General features: G+C 49.0%; 1 protein-coding gene across 1 annotated transcript in view; it reads right to left on the bottom strand.

Moving 5' to 3' along the window:
• Positions 1-27252, bottom strand: part of KBTBD8 (kelch repeat and BTB domain containing 8) — a 155283-nt gene that overhangs the window by 90705 nt on the left and 37326 nt on the right. Inside the window, exon 2 of the mRNA XM_069643786.1 lies at positions 26968-27178. Within this exon, the coding sequence (XP_069499887.1) occupies positions 26968-27178 (211 nt within the window). The remainder of the gene's footprint in view (positions 1-26967; positions 27179-27252) is intronic.

Genomic DNA, 27252 nt, shown 5'->3' with positions numbered 1-27252 from the left:
CGATCCACCAGATCCTGCCGTAGCTCCCACTCGTGGCACGAGCGCAGCTCCCTGCTGAGTGAGTCGGCGATGGTGTTTTTTATCCCTGCCAGATGAAACGGCACCAGAAAAATCCGTTGGGCGACGGCCCAATGCCACAGGTCCTGCGCCTCCTTGGACAACGCTGGGGACCTGGTTCCGCCCTGTTTCCTGATGTAAAACATGGTGGTGGTGTTGTCGGTGAAGATCCTCACCACCTTGCCCTTGAGGGACGGAAGGAAGGACCTGAGGGCCCAAAACACTGCACGGAGCTCCAGGACGTTGATATGTAGGGACTTCTCCGTCGGGAGCCAGAGTCCCCTTGCGTGCAGATTTTCGGTGTGCGCTCCCCACCCTTCCAGGGAGGCATCCGTGGTCACAGTCTCCTGGTGGGCTGGGGTCTGGAAGTCCATGCCCGCCGTCAGATGCGCGCGGGTGCCCCACCACCGTATCGCTCGTCGGAAACTCTCGTCGAGCTTGATCCTTTCCTCGAAGCTGCCCGTCGTCTGGATCCAGCGCGCATCCAGGAATTCTTGCAACGGGCGCATCCGGAGCCTGCACATGGGAATGAGGTAGATGCAGGAAGACATCATCCCGAGGAGGGACTTGATGGACCTCACTTTGGCCGCGTCGGCCACCAACATCCGTTGCACCTTGCCCAAGATGGTCCTGGTCCTCTCCTCCGACGGGGAGGCCAGAAGGGACACTGTGTCGAGCCTCGCTCCCAGAAACAGTGCGACTTGCGCGGGCACCAGGTGGGATTTGGCGTAGTTCACGGAGAATCCCAGGTCCGTGAGGAGTTGGACGGTCCTTGCCGTGTGGACCACGGCGAGCTCCCTCGTCTTGGCGCGGATGAGCCAGTCGTCCAGGTAGGGGTAGACGTGAATCCCCTCGCGGCGCAGCTGCGCCGCCACCGGTGCAAGGCACTTGGTGAATACCCTGGGTGCCGACCGTAGTCCGAAGGGAAGGGCTTTGAACTGGTAATGACGCCCTTGGACCACGAATCTGAGGAATTTGCGGTGCCCCTTTAGGATGGGAATGTGGAAGTAGGCATCCTCCAAATCCAACGACGATAGGAAGTCTCCTTCCTCCAGCTGACCCAGGACGTGCTGGAGGGTGACCATCCGGAACTTCTGCGCCTTGATGAACTTGTTCAGACGTCGCAGGTCTAGGATGGGGCGCCATCCTCCCGTCTTTTTCTTCACGAGGAAGTATCTCGAGTAGACTCCGGAGCCCCGAAGCCTCTTTGGGACTAGTTCGATGGCGCCCTTTCTGAGCATCGCCTTTACCTCCAGGAGAAGTTGAGGGACGTGAAGTTCTTTCCTGGCCACGGGGGGGACGCGCGGGCACCTTCTTTGAAACTCGAGCGCGTGGCCCCGGGCCAGGGCGTCCAGCACCCAACGGTCGGTGGAGATGGACTCCCACACGCTGACGAAGCCCGCCAGCCGGCCTCCCACCGGGGTGCTTCGGTGGGGGCCCGACCCCACGGCCGGTTCAATCCTGCTTGGACGCGGCCTTGCCGCCTTGACCTCCTTGGCGACGACGGCGGGGTCCGCTAGACTTGCCTCGTCCTCTGTAGGCCTCTTGCGACGACGAGCGGGCCGCTTGACGGTAGGAAGCGAAACTGCCGCCGGAACCTTTGGAGGCACCCTTGCCTCCGCCGCTCCGAAAGGGCGTCCGTCGTTGCAGGACTCCAAGGGCCCGGGCCGTCTCCGTATCCGCCTTGATGGCCTGAAGGGAATCGTCCACCGTCTTCCCAAACAGGTTGTTCCCGTCGAAGGGCATGTCCAGGACTCTGGTCTGGACGTCCTGCCGGAAGTCCGTAGCTTTGAGCCATCCACGACGTCGAAGGCAAACGCCGTTGCCCAGCTGGCGGAACCCAGTGTCGGCGATGTCCGTCGCCACGGTGATGGCGTGGTCCGAGGCCACCTCACCTTCCTGCAGGATCTCAAGGGCCTCCGCCCTCTTGTCGTCCGGCAGAAAATCCAGCAGGGGAGCCATCTTGTACCAGAGCTCCCTGTCGTAGCGGGCCACGATATCCAAGGCGTTGGCCGCTTTAATCGTCGTCGCTGCCGACGAGATGACTCTACGCCCCATAGTATCCAATTTCTTTCCCTCGCCGTCCGGCGGGGAAGTCGATGTGGAGGCCGCACCCCCCCCCCGCTTTCTTCCTGGCTGCCGCGGAGACGACGGAGTCTGGGGTAGGCTGCGCCCAGAGGCATAGGGGGGCCGTGTCCGGGACCCGGTACTTTTTCTCGTACCGGTCTCTTCTAGCTGGCGTCGTGGAAGGGTTCTTGAGGAGGGAAAGGCCCTCATCCCAAATGTCGTCCAACAGAGGCACTGCGAGGACCGTCTTCCTCTTGGCCTCGCGCCGCTGATAAAGGAAGCCTTCCTTTTTCTTCTCCTCAGGGCAGAGTTGGAAAAGCTCGGAAGCCCTGGAGATCATGGAGTGGAAAGATCCGATCTTGTCGGGCGGAGAGGCCCTGGTGGGAGGCGACGACGGAAAATCCTCGTCGTATGCCTCGTCGTCCGTACCCGTCGCTGCCGTGTCAGTCCCCGTATCATCCCCTCGGGTGGACGGGGAGGAGGGCTGGAAGGGGCGCGACGGTTGAAAAGGAGGTGGTGGATGGATCCTTCTTTTCTTGGTTGGGGGAACACCAGAAGGTCCCGGTTCTGGATCCCCCGACGGGAGAGGTTCCTCCGTCGGTAACGGTAGCCTCGTCCTTATCTCGGAGCATAAGGACTGTATGGCCAACAAAATGGCCGCCGAGTTGTCTTGCGGCGCTGGCAGAGGGGAATCCGACGGGCGAGCAGGGGCCCCGTCGGTATCCTCGACGATGTCGTCGTCGTCACCTGCGTCGGGGTCCATTCCGACGGGCTGGCCTTCTTCCACGCCTAGGCCGTGGCTTAAGACCTCGATCAGCTCCTCTTCTGAGGTTGAGGCTGACTCTACGACGACGCCCTGCCCCCCCTTCTTCTTCCCCACGGGGGGTTTCACGGGGGTCCTATCGATGGGCACAAAGGAAGACTCCCTCCGAGGAGGCAGGGAGATTCTGGGCCCTGAGGTCGCCACCACTGGTGCAGCCACCACAGGCTGAGCCAGGGCCGCCGCGACCGTTTCGATAGAGGGCTTGGTCGGATGGATCAAGGCCTTCACCACCTTAGGTGCGCTCACCGCCTTATCCTTGAGGGAGGGGGCACTGCCACGCTCCTCCTCTGCCTTAGAGCTCGACCGGGGCCTCTCCAGGAGCTTCGCCGGGTGCTCGGCCTTCCTCTTACCCGACCCAGAGCGTTGGCTCGTGGTTGATGGTGCCGGGGAGGGTGCGCCCTGCCTGGCGCCCGTAGAGCCCGACCGTTCGGCGCTCCCGGTGCCAGCGGACTCGCGGTGCTTGGCCTTATGTTGGGCCCCCGTCGCCGGGGCGCCCTCAAAGGTCTTAGAAGACCGCTCGGATTTCTTCTTCTTCTCGCCAGACGGGCTCTTACCCTCCAGCCAGTTGGCGAGACGTTGATGGCGGTCCTTCATGGTCCGTTCCGACATGTTGCCGCAAAACGCACAGTCCTTCTCCACGTGCGTCTTGTCCTCATGAAGGCAGTAAAGGCAGAAAGAGTGTTCGTCCTCCTTGAAGACGTTCTGCAGCTGGCATCCAGGGCAGACCCTGAACAGCTTTCCGGGCGTCGAGCTTCCCTTCTCCTGGGCCATCTCCGAGACCGGGCCTGAGAAGCTTCTGGAGTCCTCCGAAGTGTAGCTCGACGAAATCTTCACCCTTGAGGGGCACAGATGAATCCGACACGGGTCCCCGTTGATCGGATGTAGAATCGGTGGAGCTTGAGGCTCTTTTGACCGAAAGAATCGAAGTTTTTTGTAAAAAGCGCGAAAAAATAGCACTAACGCTCGAGAGCAATAGCACGAGGATCCCAACACATGAACGTGCGGTAAAAATCTGAAGATGGCTGCCAGAGGCGGTGCTTAGGTAGAGGGCAGTCATTGGCTGTGGTCAGTATGACGCAGAGACCAGTGATTGGTTATTACTACGAAAGACAGATCAGAAACGAAACTGATACTGGTTTTTCTCTTTACCGAGGATTCCCAGCCTGACGACGGGGAATATTCATGAGCATGTGAATCCATGCCAGACCCCATGCTGGAGAAGTAATATTTCCGCTTTATACTTCGAGGACATTTCATTCATTCAGGTTATGTTAATTTTCTTAGGAGCTTAGTTTTTCCACAAGACTTCCAATTTTCTTTTCTCTGCTCGGAGAGCTTTTAGCTGAGATGTGAACCATGAGTTAAGGTGGGATCTGGGTTTGCCTTTTTGCATTTTGAGTGGGGCGATGGGGTCTAGTGCTTCTGTAATAGAGGAGCTATATAGGTCTACTAGCGCGGCAGGGTCAAGAGGCACAAGCTTATCAGCTGTGATGTTCAGTTTATTTCTAGTGGGCATGGGTGGAGCTATGGGGATGGTTTTGGTTGCTGGGCGTTTGGCGAGTGTAAACAAGACTAAGTGATGGTCAGTCCATGACTGAGGTTCAACAGATGTAATAGCTGTCTCACAATTTAGATATACTACCCAACCTAGTATTCTGCCTTTCTCATGGGTAGGCTGGTTGACCCTCTGTGTGAGCCCTAGTTCATTAAGGGTCTTGGCCAGGGTCTTAGCAGGTTGGTCGTTTGGGTCAAGGAAGCCCAGATTGAAATAGCCTAGCAGTGGAATTTGCGAGGTGAGTTTGGTATCTGCAAGTCTTCCTCGAAGGATCCAATGGGACTCCTTGTATTGGAGGTCGTTGGTTTGACTGAGTAATACGCACGATTTCATGATAGTTGGTGTTGCTACTCTGAGCCCTAAGTGAGACTTTACTATAACGGCGATGCCTCCCCCTTTTGAAACGGTTCCGTCTGCTCTCGCAATAGTGTATGTGTCGGGTACGGCCAGTAACAAAGACGGACCTTCCGCATCATGTAGCCATGTCTCTGATATGGATAGGAAATCTAGGTCCCCATTTTTGATTACATCGGCAATGTCTGTGGCATGAGCAACCAAAATATGTTTATTAGAGCGCCTTTGATGCAGGTGCTAGGAGGCAAAATGGGAAATACTTTGTCGTTCTCTTGTAGTTGGCCTTAGGTACAAGGTTATTGGTCCCTAGTGCGATACTTGGAACTATGCTTTCGGTACTGCGAAGAGAAATAACTGGCAAGTCTAGAGCCAAGCCTACTGTTTCCGATTCCAGTAGAACAGGGCTGGTTGGGTGTTGGTCTAGTGGCATATAAAGTAATTCATTGGCTAGGGGATAAGGTTTATCCCGATTGTATTTCTGGGCTATATAAAACTGCCCGTTAGGAAGAACTTTCAGTGTAATGCCAAATTCCTCCCACCTAAGAAACCCACAGCTCTTCGCTGAACTTTGGGACTTTGTACTCTGTATGTTTTCTGCGTTTTTGGTTTTGGAGTCTGACAAACTCCATAGGAATACATTTTGTACATTGTTACCACAGCACCTTTGGTGCATTGACACAGGGAAGTCTTTCAGATTACCCAAAGGTTTAAATACCTACTCTTGGTTAAACTACTGTTTCCAATGGCAGTGAAGAGAAAATTACTTACATTTGTAACTTTGTAGGCCCAGCACACACCATTTTACAATAGGGTACTTGAGGGTTACTTAATATCCCCTTTGTCTAGTTTCTCATGTAACATTTTAATGTTACCCTTTCTACAATTAATGGCTGGGGCAGTGGTTTACTTTCCTACCATTGTGCGTTTTTACCGCAGGCTGCAATTGTAGCAGCAGTAAAGCACCCATGGGTGTCCATTTTGTCAAAATGGCCCTAGTCTTTTTTCACCATTTCTTGTTGGAAAGTCCTACTTTAGATTTACTCTGCGCGCCAAACCAGGTTTGGTTCCCTTAGTTTTGTCTTTTGCAGGCTTCACTGCTGAAGCCCGCCTCTAGCTCCAGCGTGTCTGGCAGGGCAGGAAGTGAGGGAGGGAGTTGCCCGAACCTCCCTGTGCTTAATCCCCTTGGTCACAGAAATGCACCAAAAGGTTATTGGCCGGCTGCCTATCCTTGGAGGACAGCCACCCTCTTGTGTGAGTGACAGCTACACTATGAATGGGAGAAACCTGCATAAAAGGCGAGGCTTTTGGCTTGGAAGGCAAGTCTACCACTGGACAAAGGAATCAGAAGAAGCACTTGGAAGAGACACCTGCTGCAACTCCTGAACCGTTGGTTTGCCCAGTGAAGCCCTGCTGCAGTGCTGAAGCTCCAAATTTGCCTCGATACAACCATACAGAAAACTAAGTTGTGTACAAAACAAGGAAGGAGGGATACTCTAGTGTACTGTCCAATGCCCTTCCATGCCAGACCTCTGCCTACAGCCTTGTTTTGTATAATGCAAAGGAAACGTATTGGGAGAGCAAGTGATTTCCTGGAATGCCCATCATTCCTAGAAAAGGGAACCATAGGCTCTCAATTAGTGCATGCCTTAGAAAGAAACGCCACTCCCGCTACCTGCACTGGAGGCGTGCCTTCAATAAAAATCCAACACCATTTGGACTCACTTCACTTTAGCATGCCTTGACAAGCATTGCTAGTCCTGCTCCCTCCATTTGGCCTGCCTTGGAAAGGCAAGCCACTCTGCATGTTTCACTTGAGGCCTGCCTTCGAAAGAAACTTCAGTCCAGCTGCCTCCACGCAAAGCGTGGCTTAGACAAGAAGGGAACACCATTACCGTTCCCTCTACCTGAGGCGCATCGTAGAAAGGAAGTCACTCCAGCGCCCTCTCGAGGCATGCCACTCGGCACCTTTCACTTGGGCCTGCCTTAGTAAGAAATGTCAGCCTAGCTCCCTCTGCTCGAGGCATGACTTGCAAAGGAACACGAGTCAGGCTCTTTGCCCTTGGGGTGCATCTTAAAAAGGAATGCCACTCCAGCTCCCTCCACTCGAGGTGTGACTTGGAAAGGATCGCAATTCGGGTTCCTTCAACTGGAGGCATGCCTTGGCAAGCAATGGTAGTCCAGCTCCCTCCACTTGAGGCGTGCTTTAGAAAGAAACGCCAGTCCTGCTCCCTCTACTCGAGGAGGGTGTTGGACAACACGGGAACTCCATCCTACCTGGACACCATCTAAATCTACAGTAATGGTCATGTCTTCTGTTGGAATCACTTGGATAGGAATGGTAAGGTAAAGCTTTGTTGTACATTACTCCACAAATTATTTGCATGTTAGTGGGTTGTGCATTTAGTGTGTGGATGTTCGCAAATATGGAGTAGTCAACCTGACTGGTGAATGCTGGCATACATGCTATGCCCATACTTAAAGTGGGTGTGAAACACCATCGCCTGGAGGCCAGGTAGCCAAGCGAGCGGATGTCCACATGCTACGAGTGTGCAGATACAGTTGGTGACACGCAACAGTAGAATACAGGCAAAGTCGATATGCAAGTACATGAAAATGGTGTGCCAGACATTGGAGACGGTGCCATGTGAGCTGATGAACATTTGCTATGCGCGTCCAGAAACAGTTGCTGTCACTGACATTTGAATGCAGACAATTGATATGCAAGTACATGAAGTTGTTGTGAAAGTTATCGTCTGGAGACAAGGTTGCAATGTGAGTGGATGTCTATAAGTGTGCAGATACTGTGGAACTAGTGTTTGGTAGTGGTGCGACTGCTGAAATGGATTCCGTGCATCAATGGGCAGTAAAACGGTTGGAGCCTTTACTGCTTACATGAACTTCATTTCATGTGCCAAACACAACCATGCCTGTCCTGTTGCACTGTGAACTGTATGTATGAGGAGTGTGAGCAAAGGTGCTTGAATAAGAAAAACAGGGTGGCAGTGGGTACTACACAGGGAGCACTTGGCATATGGATGATTTACCCATTTTCACCCATGTGCGACACCCACACATACCAGGTCTGGCTTTCCCTGGGACATATGTGGAAGCCTGGGAAGTTAGGAGAGAAGTATTTTTGGTGGTGTGTTCTGGTGGTTTCCTAGTGGCAAATGACTGAAAAGTGTGTTTCATTTCCTAAATTTCAGACTTTGCCGGGGTTTAAATTCTAAAGCAATTCGCGCAAGTGAGACCTCTGGATTCTCATGGGCGTCTTTTCAGCAATGCATGGTGTTCCCAGTGTGCCTTGGTGGCTGCGACACTCCAGGCCCAAATCTGTATGTGGTCTCCCCATACCTTTTGGGGATAGCAGTGGTTTAGCATGGTCCCTTTGCGCCCAGGTAGATGCCCCACACATGTTAGGTACCGTTTTCATCGGGACACCTGTGGGAACGCAGAAAGGAAGAACATGTGTTGTTGGCGGTGTGTTTCAGTGGGGGAGAAATTACTGAAAATTGTGTTTCCCCCGCCCCTAAATTTCAGACTTTGGGTAATACATTCTGGGATGATTTGCGCAAGTCAGACTTCTGAATTCCCATGGGTGTCTTCTCAGAAATGCATGGGGTTCCCAGTTTTCCTTGGTGGCTGCGACACCCCAATCCCACATCTGTGGGTTGTTAAAGCCAAATCCAGTCTTCCCCAGGGCATTTGAAGTAGCAGTGGTTTGACCTTCTCCCTTTGCACCCAGGTAGGTGCACCCGCACATGTGCGGTACCATTTTCGTCGGGACACCTGCGGGAATGTGAGAAGGTAGGACATTTGTTTTCTCTTGGTTTTCATACATTTGCTACTGCACTTTGTTACACAAACACCTCATTTTCCAAATTTGACCTACATTTAGTTGTGCTTTAGGCACTGCACGCTTTTAACGTGCACAAGTCACCGACCCTTCAAAAGGTCTGCCTGTGCCCCTTCAGAAAATGTATGCTTGCCATTCCTCACCACATTTGTTTTCCTTATTTACACATGCCAAGTACATCTGTTTAGGCCATCAACATAGAAATCCTGGGTACCCTGACTCAGTTTTTGGCTTGTGGTATTGCTCGTTTTGTGAAACATTAGGAAAAATGTGCCATTTCCTAACTGGAAGAAGGTATTGCTTTTCTCAATATTCACAGAAGCCATTACCTTACAGGTCCTACCATGTCCAGCACATACCTTTTATTAATCTGTAATTTTTCCAATTTTTCCCCCCAAACTATGGGAATTTTCCCTGCATAGTTGCTGCCTGACCTGCGCAAATCACTGCTTCCTAAACTTTGAATTTTGTCTACTTTTCAAAAACGTATGCCTTTATGCATTCAGCTTTCCTACCCTCCTCCTCTTCCATTCCGTCCACGCATGTCCTATTGGAAAGAAAAGGGTAAAATAGTCTACCCCTCACAAAACTGATGTTATCTTAAAAAAAATATGTTTTTTGGTTTCCACTCAACCTGCTCTTGAAAGCCTGGAAATGGTGAATTCAGCACATTTGTTCCAAAGGAGGAAAAGAAAAAAAAAAAAAAAAAAAAAACAGGCTTCTTTGTACATAATTGTATTGGCATTTTCTGAAAAAACAGAAAATGTGCAACCTTTATGGTTATTTTCTCTCACCCACATACAGCAAACTAGGATTCCTTGGTGGAGTTATGGCCTACATGACGCAATAAAAGGGCCACATTTGGCCAAGATATCACATGTAACAAAAAAAGTTGCAAGGGATTGAATGGCGACATAACAAAATCAACAAATAAAGTGCTTGGCACTGGGGGAACCATTGACAGTTATGGGGTTAAACAACCAAGGACAATTCCTCTTTAAGGAACGGCTCTTTTCTTAACATCCAGGTCCAATATAACCACCATAACAGCATGTATAACCTTATCCATAATGTCATCAACTCAAAGCAACGGGTTTAAGACGGTTAGAACAGACTGCACATGGCCAGAGGAATGTTACATGGTGTATAAAATTGCCATCAGAACAACGCTTTTCAAAAGAGCATGCCCCAAAATATAATTAGCAAAGTCGGTAATTGCAATGCTCAGCTCCAAGTGGGTTTGCTGGAGAGCAAAAAAGCCAATGTCTTCACTGCTACACGAACGGAGTTAAAATGTGTAAAGGAGCCCCTTTCCAACTTTAACAATTTCAAGGTTCACCAGCTAAGAAAAACAGGAGTAGACATAAGATAGTTCCTCCTCGCTCGTTTCACACCGCAGACACTGGGTTTCGGCAAAATGCGTTATATTTTTAGCTCCCATTTTTAGCCACAGGGCTCCAAGAGTGAAGTTACAGAAATCAAACGTACAGGAAATCTTCCAAAAGGAATACCTGAAATTCTAAGCTTCATTGAGTAACATGCTTTCCCAGATCGCAGGAAGCGAGACTGCATCATTTGCAGTTGCAAAGCTCTTAACTCCAATACAGAGGGAAACATGTGACCTAATGACTTCCAAGAACGGACATTTAGATGTTCTAGTTTACTGGCTGACTTTTTGTTAGATATATAGCTATTATCTAAAGATAACATTGCAAGCAGTCAAAGGACGGCAGCACTCTTCCTGTTAGTTTAGTTTTAAACACTGACTGCTGGAAACTCCAATCAAAGTCCTGTATTGAACATAGGGGGGCATGGTTAGACAGAAAAATTGCAATATATAGAGATCCATTTCTGAGACTTGTGGATCCGCTTAGATCACATGCTATGCGTAGGCCGACATCTAGTGGTAGCAGCGGCGTATTACAATTTTTGCTTTCGAAACTCGAAAAGTCACATCAACAATGCGTGCCTGCAATACAATCCCTAGTGGGACGTCCACTGCACCCATGGTCCTTCATGCGTCAAGGTCCCTCCGATTGTTTTTGTCTGCCATCATATTCGGACGCAAGTCAGAGTTCCTTCTTCGGGCTGTCGTCATTACCACAGAACGTCCAGAAGTATAAGCAGATCTTCCTCAAGAGGAGGCTCCACCCCACCTAAGCAATGACCACCCTCTACAGGTCCCCTCCCATACCCCTCCAGTAAGTCGCATTTCTCATTTTAGCCACGCATGGGAGTTGCTCATGTTTGACTACTGGAGACTGAATAGAGCCAATACAAACACCAGCCCAACTACCCACAAAGAAACTATACAGGAAGAACAGTGCATCCTGCTAGAAGAGGTCAAGGCACTGCTGCTAAAGGACGCCATATAACTCCAGGTAAACAAGGATATGTAATTCAATGTAATTCCTTGTGCCAAAGAAAGACCCAATGATGTGCCCCGTCCTAGACCTGCGCCCTGCAAAGTTAAGAAAAGTCAAACAAGTTCTGCATGCCAACGCTACAAGAAGTAATCTCACTGCTGAACACAGGGACTACATGACAACCTTGGACATGAGATGCATATTTTCATATTTCAATGTTCCCAGCGCACAGAGGATTCCTGCATTTCAAAAATAGCAAATCAACACTACCAATTCAAGGTGCTACACTTTGGCATAGCCTGTGCTCCAAGGGTATTCACCAAGGTACTAGGGGTAGTGGCAGCGCACCTATGCAGAGAATCAATCCCAGTGTACCCTTATCTGGACGAATTGCTGATAACAGGGGCTCGAATTTGCAAGCAAAATACACAAAGAACAATCATTCTTCTTTTCTAATTGCGATTCTCAATCAACGAGAAAAAAAAAAATCTATTGTTCCAACCAAAACCAAACAGATCTTAGGAGCCATCATAATGGGGGAGGGGCTAGTCTTCCCGTCAAACACAAGAGTACAAAACATACTGCTGTTAATACCTCAGTATCTAGTCGGTCGCCAAATTCCCATACTCAAATCAATGCGCTTGCTCAGGATGATGGCTTCATGCATTTACCTGGTTCCAGACGCACGGTTGCACATGCGCCCAATGCAAGAGTGGTTAGCGAAACAATGGTCTCAAGCAAGTTGTCACTGGGACGATCTAGTGGTTGTTTCGCTAACCCTAGCTCAACTGCTACACTGGTGGACAAAGAAAAATCTGTTAAAGGGGAAAACCTTTTTTCACAACCCTACAGTGCAAGCGATTGTTAAAACAGACATCACTCACCAGGTAGGGAGCCCCTTACCTTCACCACACACTGCCTGGCCTGTGGATGCAGATTACAGCCCAGAATCACAAACCTTTTGGAGCCGTTAGCAGTGCTCAAGGCCCTACAAATCTTTCAAGTGCATCTAACAGGTCAAACGTTACAAGTCCTCACAGACAGCATCACTGCCATGTTTTACATAAACAAGCAGGGAGGCAGACACTCTCCAAGTCTGTCCAGGCTAGCCCCAAAAATTGCCGAACATGTTCTTATCCCTAAGATTTACCCTCTTATCCCCTACCACACCTCCTCCTTCAACATCTGTCTCTCCTCAGCTACTTTTCCCTCTGCTTTCAAGCATGCTACGATCATCCCTATCCTGAAGAAACCTTCTGCTGATCCTCTTCTCACCTCTAACTTCAGACCCATCTCTCTTCTCCCATTCCTCTCCAAGCTTCGAGCGCCTTGCCTACTCTCAGCTCTCATCCTTCGTCACTAACTCCTCTCTCCTACCGCCCTACCAATCAGGCTTCCATCCCAAACATTCCAACGAAACTGCCCTCCTCTATTCTCAACTCCCTTCTCTCTGCTCGCCACGCCAAACAATCCTCTATCCTTATTCTCCTCAACCTCTCTGCAGCCTTAGACACTGTTGATCATCCCCTCCTCATTCACACTCTTTCTTCCTTTGGCTTCAAAGGCTCTGTCCTCAACTGGTTATCCTCTTACCTCTCTTCCCGCTCCTTTACTGTCTCCTGGGGAGGCCAGTCCTCTCATACCCATCCTCTTAAATACGGAGTACCCCAAGGGTCGGTACTTGGTCCTTTCCTCTTCTTTCTTTACACCTCCCTCATTGCCCTTATTATCTCCTCGTTTGGCATCTCCCACCACTTCTATGCCGACGACACTCCACTCTCTTTCTCCTCCTTCTCATCTGACATTCACCAAAAACTCTCCTCCTGCCTTACTGCCATTAAGAACTGGATGTCTTCCCGATTTCTCTCTCTTAACACTGACAAAACCGAAGTTGTATTCTTTCCCTCTAACTCTTCCCCCTCCCCCATTCATTCACTTTCCTCCCTCCAATCTTCCTCTCTCCCCATGCTCGTAACCTAGGTGTTCTCTTTGACTCCTCTCTCCTTCTCCCAACATATTTCCCTCACCTGTCGCTACCACCTCTTCAATATTCGCAAAATCCGTCGTCCTCTCACTTTCCACACTACTAAACTCAATCTCCTCCCTCATCTTCTCCCGCCTCTTCTACTGCTCTTCCCTACTCTTTGGACTTCCTAGTTCTCATCTTGCCCCTCTTAAATCCGTCTACCACTCTGCTGTTCGTACCCTCTGTCTACTTACCACCCATGCCTCCATCTCTACCTCTCTCTTCCCTTGGCTGGCACCCTTTTCACTCCCAACTTAAATTTCAATTTCTCTGCCTGGTCTTCAAATCCCTCCATGGTCTTGCTCCCCCTGATCTCTCCTCCCTTCTCTCCTTCTACGCTCCCTCCCATTCCCTTCGGTCCGCTGACCATTTCCTTCTCACTGTACCTCCCCCTCCCCTTGTGCCTCCTCCCGTTTCCGCTCCTTCCAACTCCTAGCACCTCTACATTGGAACTCCCTTCCTCTTGCTATCCACTCTACCCCCACCTTCACCTCATTCCGCACTTCCCTTAAATCTCTCCTCCATTCTCCTCCCTGAAACACCTCCCCCCTCCTTCTCCCCCCTCCTGTCTTCCCCCTCCTACCATTCCCCTCCTATCCACTCCCTCTCCCCTTCGCCTTCAGTTAATTGCTCTTTTCACTGTTTTGTTGATTGATTCATAATGTATTTGCTTCAACTATGTATTATGTTCCATTGTACAGCGCTTTGGCGTAATTCGCTTAATAAATCAATAAATACAAATACATGTTCCCAGCGTCTCAACACATTCCAGGGGAACTCAATTCTCTAGAAGACTTGCTAAGCAGAGATCCCCTCCGCGAAGAGCACGAGTGGCAGCTCAGCAAAGACATTTTAAACAATATATTTTTCCTACATTTGCCACAAGCCTTAACACACAGTGCCCAGACTTCGCATCCAGGTTTCCCCAACCGAGATCCAAGGGGAACACCCCATGGATGAGCCGTCAGGGAAATTGGCTTATGCTCCACCTCCACAACACCCTCCTCACTCCACTGCCCTCATCCACCACCTCCAACCACCACCACCTCCAACCCTCACCACCATCACCCCCCCCCCCCCAATGCTTCTGAGCAGGATAGTGAACAAGATGCACCAGAAACAATTATCTCTAATCCGGATTGCTCCTATGTGGGCAAGACAACCTTGGTTTTCGTGTGATGCAATCAAACTCCCGTGGCCCTTCAAAATGCTCATCCAACACAGGAGGGGGGCAACAATTACACCCACAATCTATGAACTTGGCAGCTTGGCTCCTGAAGTCAGAGTTTGGTCATTCAAAGCTACCTCAAAAGGTTTATGGAAATCCTCAAAGAGGCATTTAAACCAAACACCAGCCACAGTTCCTTTAACAAAATGGAAAAGATTTGTAATATGGTGCCAGTCAAAAAATGTAAACCCCATCGAATGTACTCCTCACACACTATATGCTGCACTTACTCTGGCCTAGTATTCAACTCCATCAAAGTTCTATCTGCGTACACCACTTCTCAAGGTGTCCTGATGGTAAGTCCCTGTCATTAAGGCATTCATGGAAGGAGTAGAAATGGTTTATCCCCTCGCCCCCCACCCCCACATTTTAAACCTGCCTCCATGGTGGGATCTAAATGTTGTACTCGCAAGGCTCACCTAACATACAAAACGGCTTTTCTGGTGGCCTTCACCTCCATAAGAAGAGTCAGTGAACTACAAGATTTGTCAGGGCAGGACCCTTTCTTTGTTATCCACAAAGACAAGTTGGTACTAAGAACACCCTAGGTGTTCACTTAAGTGGATATCCAATGGACTGGTTAACCGCCGCTTTCTTTCAAAACTCCTTAAGCTCAACTGTGAAAAAAACCTCCATATACTAGATGCAAGGAGAGCAGTTATTTAGTATGTTTATTTATTGTGTTTAAATGACGAGAGGACTGAGCTCCTCAGCTTAGGTTCAACCCAAAAACTCAGTAAACTTGACTCCTCATTCAAGCCCTTCAGCATCGATGGCAACTCCATCAAAGTGGCCAAGGACACCAAGACATTAGGTATTCATCTCGATTCCACCCTCTCCCGACAAACTAATGCAGTCTCTTCAGCCGCATTTTACACATGCAAGCTTATCACAGCTTGCCGCCCTTTCCTGTCTCTCGCCAATTGCACAACTCTAGCCAGGACTCTTGTCCTCTCCAAAATCGATTACTGCAAAGCCCTCTATCTGGGCACTAACCAATGCAATATCAGAAAACTTCCAATCATCCAAAACAACGCTATTAGAGCGGGCCTGAACATTCCTAGAACTGCACATATCTCAGAGTACAGAAGGAGCCTTCGCTGGCTCTCAGTTACCCAAAGAGTCTCTCTTAAAGCCTTGGCACTCACACATAAAAGTATCGCTAGCCTAGCCCCCCCTCAGCTACCTCTCCAACAGGTTCACCTCGCACACACTAATTGTCTTGTAATCCCAAGGTTCAACCTCCAAAAATCTGGAGGTCGCAGTTTCCCCGTCCTAGCAGCCAAGCTGTGGAACATACTACCCAAACCCACTCAGAGCTGAACCTTCCTTCACTGCCTTCAAGCGGAATGCCAAAGCTTGGCTATCCACCCTCGACTAAGGAGGACTATTGACTAAGAATATTCTATGACACCACAGGCTACTTTTATGTCTCTGCCATTGCATTGTACCCCATCCTGTAAGTTGTATACCTTTGATTATGTCACATGTATATTTTGTATATTCTAAATGTAAATACTTCTATGTAAGCTGACTAACTAAATAATGCGCCCGGTTGCCCTCGGGCCTTGTGTGCTATACAAATAAACAAAATACAAATGTAAACCAGACAAAACCGATAAGAAAAAAACAGGCCAACTGTCTTCATAGCACCTGTAAGGCATAAAACAAGCAGTGTTGCATAGCAATTTGCTATGCAATTCTGTAAGTTTGCAACGTGTGTAGCAAGATTAGCTATTTAAGTTATCCTGTTCAATTAAAGCACAGCTCACCCTGCATTCCTCGCTTGTCATCTGGCTCGCTCAACCCCCTTTTCTCCAGTAACTGAAAATTCAGAAGGGGCTAATGGAGAGCGAGTGCAGCAGCAGTAATCTCCTCAACTGCAAGTGCCGAAGGCCTGTATGGGAGTACCGGGCAAGAATCCTTTTTTCTTCTTTTTCAAATAATTACAAACCAGAAGTACATTGGGAATTATACTTTTATTAAACCAACTATATACTATCCCACCTGGCAAAAAAACAGTATGTGTTATGCCTAACAATTTATCTACATAATGTATAATTACAGAATTGCCACTGTAAAACACTGCTTAAGTTCCACGCTTTACAGTAAAGTGTAGGTTAGCACGTCTAAATTTCAATGTCTGTCAATGTCAACTAGATTTTATTTTGTTGGGGGGGGGGGGGGGGTGGAAAGATGTATGGTTTCAAATCTGTTCTCTCATCAATATGATGCATGATCACCAGCCATATGCTTGTGATAGCAAACCTATTTTGTAACCTGCTGGTTGCATTCATCTATTCAACAGGTGATCAACCCATGTGCTGACTTCTATTGCATCATCCTTTTGCTTTATACCAGCTACCCTGAAAGTGAGATGGCCGATAACTACGATATTTACCTATTTAGCCCAATTCTCTGCCTGCTTTGTTTCCACTTGCATAACAAATACACAAAGCTAACTAGACATTTTCAAACTAGCGATCAATAGTTCCATTTTGTGCAAGATTATACACTGTAGTTGGAGCAAAGCGAGCTCTACATCTATGGGCTATGATTATTATTGTATTATATATTTGCACCTGTGGTAGACAGCTGGCCAAACTCTTTGGCAGAGCAGTTTTATCATATCCATTTGGGTCCATTCATGAAGCTAACCTTTTACATTTTTACAGTCACTCATTTAGAGCTAGCAAACTCGCCCACATGTGCAGTCTAGTAGATTTTATGTAGTGCAAGTACCATTTACAGGAGGCATTGGAAACTTATTTAACATGTGCTTTGTTTTCAGTAAATGTCATCCAAGTTTCACTGCACATGGCTGGCATCTGGGTGGCAGCAGTGTGCCAGACAGTGGGCTTGTGGTGACATGCAAATTCTGCTAATCAATTTTTGAAACCAATTTATGCCTTGCACCTTTCAGGTAAGGGGTTCATATTTCAAAAATCGCCATCTCCGGATTGATAGTGAAATGCATACAGCTCTGCTGCTCCTTATCAAACAAAAGTCTGCCTTTCACACAAAGTGCTCACTCTACCAGGGGTACAGGAGCTACTTTGGCCTTTATTGAAAATGTCCCACTGGACGTCATTTGCAAAGCAGCTACCTGGAGTTCCATACATACTTGTACCCGGCTTTACTGCATTGACACACATTCTAAAGCAGATTCACAGGTAGGACAAGCACTGCTGAAAACATCCATTTGCCGCTGTACCACCTCACAACCCACCACCTTCTCCAGACACTGCACACTTATCTGCTTTATCACATCTGTACTCGCGCTACACTTCATGCTACCTCATGTCAGAGGCAAAACAATCTGAGTGACCTTGACACGTGAAGGACCATGGGTACAGTGGACGTCACACTAGCGATAGTATCACTGGCACGCCCTATCGGAGCCCCTTTGAGTTCGAAGACAAAAATGTAATACTCCATAGCTACCACTAGATGTAGGCCTATGCATAGCTTGTGAAGCTAAGCACATACACAAAAGAAATATGATTAAGGTGAGATTAAAAAGACAGGCCAACACACAAGGTCAGCAGTCCTGTTCGGTCAGTGGGAGTGTCATTTGAATCAGAGGTCTGGGGGGAGCTTGTAGGAGAGGGAAATTGATGGCCGCAGACCAGAGCTCATAGGAGAGGAAGCAATTCATTGCAAACATTTTTCTTTCCAATGCGAGTACAATGGGTCTTTGCTCTGTATAGATTAGGTGTGGAATATAGGAGAAATGCCTTTATTTATTTATTACATTTGTATAGCGCGCAGGCAGCCCAGGGGCATTGTGGCGCTGTTACTTGTAAGGAGACTTAGTTACAATGGGCATGATATGATAAGTTATTTATAACGCGCTTAATACCCAGAGGTTTCTAAGCGCGGACCCAGGGATCGAACCTGTGTTGCTCCGTGTCGTCTCGTTTCCAAGTCGAGCATGCTGCCGCTGAGCTATCCTCCTGGGATACAGGTTGCCTCTTAGGTTACAGTAAGGCAGGATCTTGTGTTAAGCGTTATCATAATACATCATACATGGTAGTCATGGGAGCTTGAACAGATGGGGTTGGTTAGGTGAACAGTGTAGTTTTCATGGCTCTGCGGAAAGCAGTCAGTGAAGGTTCAGCTCGGAGAGGTGTGAAGGGTGTTCCAATGTATGGCAGCAAGGTAAGGGAAGCTGGCGCCACCTCCTCTAGCTCTTTTTACCCTAGGTACGGAGAGCATATTGGTATAGGATGTCCTGGTGGGTCTTGTGGAGGAGACTGGGTGGATTCTCTGGGATAGGTACGCTTGGGCAGAGAGGTGGACGCATTTGTGGGTGATGCTTAGCGCTTTGAATATAACCCTTTCCTTTATGGGGAGCCTTTCCATGCAGTTAAACTAAAATTACTTTAATCGTTTCTAACTCAAGATGTTCATCACTTGAAGTGTTGTCTTATGTTGGATTTACAATTATCGTCACTTCCATAATAAATGTACCTGCTTTTAGGAAATAACGGGTTACATACATACGATTCAGAGCAGTCATCTTCAAATGGGTTTTGAACCGTAATTCCCCGAGCGGTTTGTGTTCATCATGCCAATGGCAAAGTAAATTATGCCCAAAGATGTATAGCGCCGGCATCTAGCTTGGCTTGCTTTAGGCATGTTGACCAGCCATTAGTGACAGCTTCATCATGTAGTGGAGACCCAGAAGACCGATCCATAACCAGTCCACTTAACCGGAGATGGAGCAATCTGCTCCACCCTGAGCAATCTGCTCCACCAAGTTTCCTCTAGTGGTAGTTTGTATCTCCCTTGCTGCCCAATTACCCTATCCAGATACTTCCCACCTCACTTGTATTGATGCCTTGTAATGCGCTTCCCTCCCTCGATATGAACTTCCCTGTGACTTGTAAAGTGCTCAGTTACTTCCAGAAGGGGAATATTTTTTGTCTAGTATAGTTATGATTTTTTTTCCCCTTCACATTTTTATTGATTTTCAGCGGCATACATCAACTCCCTCAAAAACCGTTCCCTCCCCCTCCTCTCTCATTCCTCCCCCATGACCCTTCAGGTGACCAACTACAGTTCTTCTCTTCCTTTCAACTATTTACATTTGGGGCTTCCATCCCTCTTTCCCTTATAGCATGTCGAGAATCCGAATGTTATGAGGACACCATTGAATCATAAAGGCACTCTGTAGATAAGTGAGAACCCTGCCCCATTCTGTTCAGAAAGCCTCTTGGTTGCCTTGCAGTTTATAAGTCACCCATTCCATCGTCACTATTCTCCAAACATTCGTGAGCCAATCATATTGTCGGTGGTTGAGGCTTCTTATAATGTTGAGCTATTGTCAACCAAGCTGCTATTACCAATGCCATAATTCCTCTATTGGGTTCTCGAGAAATCCCTTCGTTTTAGATCCCACATGCACAGGAACAATGTCTGTGGTTTTAGGTTATCCGCCCCTAGAACCATTGCGTTGACTTGTTCTATTTCTTGCCAGAACGCTTTGATCATCGAGCAACTCCACCACATATGATGCCAATCTCCGGCTGCGGGGCACCCATGCCAACAGGAGCTACTTGCAGTGGGAAACATGGCATGAAGTTTTGTTGGTATATAGTGCCATTGGAGTATTCCTTTCCGCCACATTTCCCTCATTAGAATAGAGCGGGTTAGTTTGGGGAGTTTGTTCCACAAGCCTCACCATGGGGGTCTCGATATAGTTCCCCCCCCCCCGCGAGTGTTACGTCCCATACCACTTCTTCACCATGTGAATTCAGATGAGCGTATAGTCACTGGAGCAGTTGTGATGTGTGACTGATTTGGCACCACCAGTGTAGTGTAGCTGCACAAAGGAAAATTACTGTGCATACTTGACGCCACCATTTCAGATGCAAAAGAGAAAAAAAGTCTTCACGCCTTAATGAAATTTTGAAGAGGGCTTATGCGAGGGGGACCATTTGGAGCAGAAAAGTAAACACGTTGACAAAAGGATGAAATTTATGCATTCTTTTCTACTTCACACCTGGACTTAATTCTTACACATCCCACTCACACATACTGTACTGCAAATCAGTCTCTATTCAATCTGCAAAATAGTTTAGTAAGCGACTGATCCGCACACCGCTTCCATCTTCTAAATAAAAATACATGCAGTACTTCACTCTTTGCTCACATACTTTGTTCAACTTCTCTCCAACTCTGCGCCTTACTTTGCCCTTTGTCATCTTACTTTGCCATCTCTTTTTCCAAATCCACTGATGGTAGGTTGCAATAATTACAATGAATACAGCGCTTCCTTTTTACCATTATTTCCGCGTTTGAAGAAACATGCAAGCCTGCGGGTATTGCCAGAGATGTTCTGCAGATGTTTCTAAGACAGAGATCATTAGCCCTGTTGTGAAGTCAATACAATCCTCTCAGGCATCTGCTTCAAAAATGTGTGTTCTTTGCCGGTGCATGCCACATTGTGCCATGACATGTTAGTGGACTATGGCCGTGACTGAACGTCAGTGACAAACCTGGCTGTGCAATACTTCTGGTCCTGCTCTAGTGCAACTGCTACCCCCTAATTTAAAAATTCTACATATAGCTCGTCCCCAGTGTTGGAGGGGGTGTGGCCATTTTTTTTTCCTTAAACTCACTTGATGGTCAAGTGCTGCCACTTAATTACCATCTTCAGCTGGAGGTACTGTTCATCTGCATCTCGTGATCGCCTCCTATTTGCACTCGCCTGTTGGTTGTCCATCGCACCCCCCGTAGAGTGGATTCTACTTTCTGTGAGGCATTTGAGCTTGTGGCTGACCTTCAGCGCTTGGCATGCTTTTTTTGTTGATTGATGGCAATTTTAACCTTCTTGCAGATAATATTCATAATTGTATTGTGGCCATGAATGAAGTCGGCATGTTAACTGTCCTACCCATGACCTAGGAAACCCACTGGATCTTATATTTGCACCCAAGCTAGGAGGCATCCATTTTTCCTGGCCCTTCCGGTCCTCTGGACAGACCATTTTATTGTTCCTTTTTCTTAGACTCTCCCCTCTAGCCTATCTGCGCTTCAATCCCAGCTTGTTGCTTGGCGTGTCTGGCGATTAGTGCCCAAGAAGGATATTATGGATCTAATAAAACCTTGGTTCACCTCTCCAAAAGCAAGGTTTTGCCCTCTCCATCCCCTGTTCCCTCTGACTTTATCCCCACGCTCTCAGGGCCTCTATTTTATTTCTACAAAAAAAGCAAACATCGCAAAGTGTAGAACATTCTACATCTCCCATTTTTTTTCTGAGGATATTGCTAGGGCAGTTTAAGCTGAATTTTATATCCCAGACGGACCATATTCCTTTGGGCATTCTGAAGGACATCTTGCACGATATAGTGCCTTTGCTTATGGAAGCAGTAAATGAAGCTTTTTAAACTGGGCTGATTCCGGCTTCTCTTAAGCATGCCACAGTGATGCCCTTGCTGAAGAAGCAATCGCTGGACCAATTTATCCCAGCCAACTTCTGCCCATTTCCCCCCCCACTCCCCCCCGACCCCCAAACCAAGCTCCTGGAATCTGTGGCTGGTCCACTGCTTAATGCTCATCTTGAAGAATCCCTCTTTGTTCACCCCTGTCTAGTAAAGGACCCAGGAAAGGAAGCAAGGGTTTGCTGGTCTCCGTTGTGGATGATCTGGCATGGATACAGGACCAGGGAAGCATAGGGGCATTGCTGGAACAGTCACGGCATCCCTACTGGTCGTCTGACGGGGCCTGGCCTCTCTGGTACAGTTGTCTCGTGGTTTGCCTCTTTTCTCTGACCTTTGTCACGCCCTCTCTTTGCCCCCTTTCCAGTCCAATTCTATGGCCCGACATGTGGTGTTCCTCAAAGGTCTGCCATATCTCCCACGCTGTTCAACATGTACATCCAGCCTCTGACTAAACTCATCTCCCACAGTTTCCTCTGCTATTCCTATGCAGACCATAAGCAGATCCTGGTACACCTTAAGATGTCCTCATCCGAGTTAACTACTAGATTTAGGGGGCCATCTGGAGGTATCGTCCGCATAGCGCTGAAAGTTTGGGCAGAGGGTGGCGATGCGGTGGCCAAGGAGTGCCAAATACTGGTTGAACAGCCAGGGGGGGGGGGGGGGGAGATTAGATCCCAGGGGAACACCACAGGTGGAGGAAAACATGTCAGAAAGGAGGGCCCCAAGTTGGACCTGGGAGGGTCGATTGAAAAGGAAAGAGGTCAGCACGCTACCGCGCCACATGGCCCAACATGCAGGATGACCTGTCTGGCTGGCTGTTGAGTCTTCTGAGTGTGTCATGCAAGTGCACTGGTGCCACAGGGTGGGTGCCTGCATGAACCAACTGCGTAGAAAAGATGGCGCCATTGTACGTTGTTCACCCTGACAACAAACCTGCCAAATAACCAGGGCAACGGCACATATGAACATATTTTCACTTTGCCAGAATAAGGCACCCACATCACACTAAATCTACACCAACTGACAAGGGATAGGCACACTACACCAGCACCACTCATTGGCGGACACCACAACCGCAAGTGCAAGTGCATATCCGAGGGCACACTGCACATTCACATTGCGGCATCCCCCAGCCTGGCACCACATTGGAGACCCACCCCTGGAAGTGGAATTCACGGAGGACAGCATGGGTACGATATCACGTCACCGGCATGGCACCCCCATAGGAGTGTTGGGAATCACCATAGAATGGATCAGAGCTGGATGATGGACATGATCCACAGCCAAATGAGAATGTACACAGTACACAGCACCAGAATGATCAGACATCAGAACAGCAGCATGCGACAAAGGAACATGTACCCCAAGATGTCCACACCACCGTTCACGGACCATCATGTAGACAGGACACCCCACAGCATTACATTGCATCGGACACATATTTGTGTCCCTGATCGTGCCGAATATATCTATGTACATGTACATATGGCCATCATCGAAAGCCTGCCATGACAGCCAAGTACTGTTCACCACCATGACAGACCACACACCCACCTCATTTTGCGACACATGCAGCTGTTGGTGGATGTACCCTAACAGCAAGCCACATGACCCCTGTCATGAACCCCCTGCACAGACCCATGGGGCAACCAGACCATGGGCATACCCGTGCATGCGTGTAGATGCAGCAGTCACCAGGTTTGCGTGATGCACATATGTGCCCGCGAACCAGGACTGGTGGCTGACCCCTCCACTGATATCTGGTGTCGAATGGGCCCATGCCATATGTGCAGATGGACAAAAAGTGCAATGAAGAATGTCCACAACGGTTCAACTTTGCAACACCAATTGTGTATTGAGATAACAAGAAATGAAAAAAACAGTGCTTACTTCAGCAAATGCCCATGCCCCCTCCCCCCTACTCCAGAACACATCACCCCCCTCCCCCCAACTCCAGAACACAACGCCACCCCCCTCCCCCCAACTCCCGAGCAGTCGTCCCATGTAGGATCTTGGGACCACATGTGGCAGGAATGGCTAATGTCCCTTGGAGCCCTTGTCTGGGGGAGGCAAATCCCGTTTGCGCAAGGAACGCCAGAGGCGTCTCTCCGGGCTGCCTTGCATGGCCTCACTTGTCTCGGACGTGCCCTCCTGCTGTGGCTCCGTATTTTGACTCCCTGCCTCAAGGGCATTAGCAATGCGGTTGAGGACATGGCATAGCCGGGTTGTATTGTCCGTCAGGGAGTCGCACAATCTGGTGGTGCAGTCGTTGAGGGACTGGTGCATTTGATAGAGTTCCTCATGCAGTCCAGCCCTGGTCTGGCGATTATCCTCAATATAGTTCCCTATGAGATCGCTCAATTGCTGAACTCTGAACTGGTCAGGTGAAGGGGGGCCATCGGATGATCTACTTGCACCAGCATGCTGTGCAGGGGGTTGTATGGGTGGACTGGGGGGGAACGACGTCAGACCCCAGCGGGTCAAGTTCAAGGCTGTGCACTGGTGATGGTGCATCCCCGGAGTCACTGCATGACGCCAGTGTCACGAGGCATGGTTCCAGCATTTGCATGCTCTCCTGGTCGTCCTCCGACATGGGCCCCTGGATGGGTGGCGGCCTGGGCTCCCACTCATCTGGTGCGGCAGCCTCCCCGGAAATGCTCGATTGTGCTGAGGTAGGGGTCTGCTCGGCTGCTGCCGCGGATGTTGTGTGGCTTGCTGGTCTACCAGCTTCAAGTGGCCTTTCCGTAGGCTGAGGGGTGGTTTTCTTGGCTGCTGGCTTCGGCCTGGCCCTGCCAGTACCCGCGGAGGTGCTTGGCCGGCTTCCTTGGGGCTCTGTGCTGTCATGGTCTGTGCCTGTGGGGGTAGGAGAGAGGGACAACATTAGTGTATGTGCTATGTCCTATTTGCATACATGGTTGCATGGACATTTCAGTCATTCACGGGTTGTTCAGTTTGGGGGGTAGCTATGGAAGTGGTACATGTGCATGTGGTGATGACATATACACATGTTTGGGAGTGATTCGTTGTGCCCTGTTCATGTACATTTCGGCAGGTACTATGCCTACCACGCTGGACGGTGTGCATGATGGGCTGTGCAAGTCAGTCCAGTATGGTTGATGTGCGTTATGTACTCGCACTTGGGCCAGCATTAAGCGGCACTTGCCTCAGCATTTGTTGGATGGGGGGGATGCGTTGGATGGGGGAGGGCAACACGAGAGGGTACCTTTGATGGCCCCTGGGTCAGTTTACATAATGCAATGGACATTGCCAGTGTGCACTGTCAACACTCACCTCCTTCTGCAGAAGTCGTTCCGCCGCACTCCATGGTCCCCACACCCTCTATGGATTCCGTGCCAATGAGCTGCGCGCAGTTCTCCTCCCACGGCTCTAGTTGGACCTGTGTACTTGGCCCACCTCCCGTCTGCAGGGCCTGGCTGCGGTTGGTGGAGAGGAGGCCCCGCACCCGCACCTCGTCCCACCGCTTGCGGCAGTCCCTTGGGGTGCGGGGGGTGCTTCCAACAGCGCTCACCCTCTGTGCCAGTTCCGCCCAGATGGTCTTCTTGCGGAGGGTTGATTCCTTGCGCATGTCGCCGCTGAAAACTACATCAGCATGCTCTGCAAGGTAGTCTACCATGACCTGCAGTTCATCGGTGGAGAATTTCACCTTGCGGATATGATCCGCCGCCCTTTTTGGTGCTTTCGGCATGTCCTGCGGTGCCTGGTCTGGTTCACGACTTTACTTTCCTCACAGGGCTGCTGGCAGCTGCGGATGGCAATGGATTGTGTTTTTAAAGATGGCCGCCGCTCTCCTTCCCGTTCCTGTGCGATGTCGTAATTTCCGGATCCGTTTTTCGGCGGAGACCGTAATTTACGGTTTCTGTAAATTACAGTCCGTAATTTACGGTCACCGTTATGCACGGTCGCTAATGCTTACAGGGCGGTGTAGTACTTTACGTGTCGGTTGCATGCCGGTAGGGGTTTTTCGGGGGGTTTTGCGGCAGGCCGCGCGGTCCTTTTCCGGCATGGCGGAAAGCGCGTGTCCGTGAGCTCGGAATGGGCCGTAATTTTCGGACTTCCAACCAGCACGGTGTCGTACTTTACGCCATGCCGGAAAATACAGATACTTACCTGCATGACTCGGAATGAGGCCCACTGTCTGCACACCAGTCCTTGCCAAGGGTACCCTAGACCACTACCTGCAATCTCCCTCAGGTACCGTGAGCTGCCCCTTCAACTCTCAACCAATAAATAAAAGACAGCATGAGAGGAGCGAAGTAGAGCTGACAAAACAAAGGGCAGAGTGGGTGAGAACAGGATGCAGTGGTGTAGGGGAGAACCAATAGAATGATGGATAAGGATAATAAATTAAACAAAAATGGGGTGTAGTGGAGGATTGCAATACAAAAAGCAAAGAGTTTAAGATGACTGGCTAATTGGAGAATGGGGGGGGGAAATTCACAGTTTAGGCCTGGACATAGGGGAGCATACAATAAAGCCGCGGGGGGCAGGGAGTGACCCAATTTCAAGGATTATGGGAAGGGGGTGCGGGCGGGGGGGTATGCTTAGTGGCTGGGGAGAGGAGACCCATAAGTTGGGGCAAGAAACAACAAAAAGGAGTCTTCTATACCTTAAATAACTGCAGTTTCATACCTCAACCCTAAAGATGTTATTGTTGACCATGCAGTAAGAAATGAACTCACTCGTCTGCAGGTTGCCGTTTGCAGTGCATAAGCAGCATTGCTGTTGCAGGTGGCCAACAGCGTTCCAGTGGCACCCAAGATGTGCACTTGCTTAGCCTGCTCTGCCTATAACTCATTGTTAAGTGTGGGGTGGATCATGACCATTATGGTATCCGGTCTCAGCTTACAGAAGCCTGAACAGACAAATTCGGCTTACAGGGACACAGCATTTTCCCACAACTCCTGGTTGCACGACATTGAATAAAATGCCTTATTGGTGGATAGGGCAGAAATCAAGTACAGTGGCCAATATATGCCACAATCACTTGCCATGCACTCAACCCTTTTCTCTGCATCATTCGTTTGGCCACATGGTGGTGATAAAGCTCCAGCATAAGCACCAAATTCTAACTCACAAAACAGAAATACATTTCTTAATTGAATAAAAAAAAAACATGAGAAGTATGCAAACAAATATGTAAAGAAAATCTTTAAAAAAACAACATACCTGAAATAGGGACTGACTGCAGCAAGAACATTTCTGTGACAAGAAAACTGCTTTCCACGATCAACTTGGACAACAATATCAGTCAGCTGTCCCTCGTCATACATAACTTTGAGTTGTTGGAGAATACTGCAAGCATGGAATGGGTCCATTGAACTGCTAGCTGCATTTGAAGGAGGAATTCCATTTTGGGGTTGTAAAAGATGGCCTAACTCTGAAAGGAACAAGGTACATTTTAGAATGTTTGTAAAATAAAGAAATCCATCTTTATGCTTTAAGGAACCTTAC

This window comes from Ambystoma mexicanum, chromosome 2p (assembly GCF_040938575.1).
Source record: "Ambystoma mexicanum isolate Mex_15411 chromosome 2p, UKY_AmexF1_1, whole genome shotgun sequence".
NCBI lineage: Eukaryota > Metazoa > Chordata > Amphibia > Caudata > Ambystomatidae > Ambystoma > Ambystoma mexicanum.
This window is presented reverse-complemented; position numbering and strand designations above follow the sequence as displayed.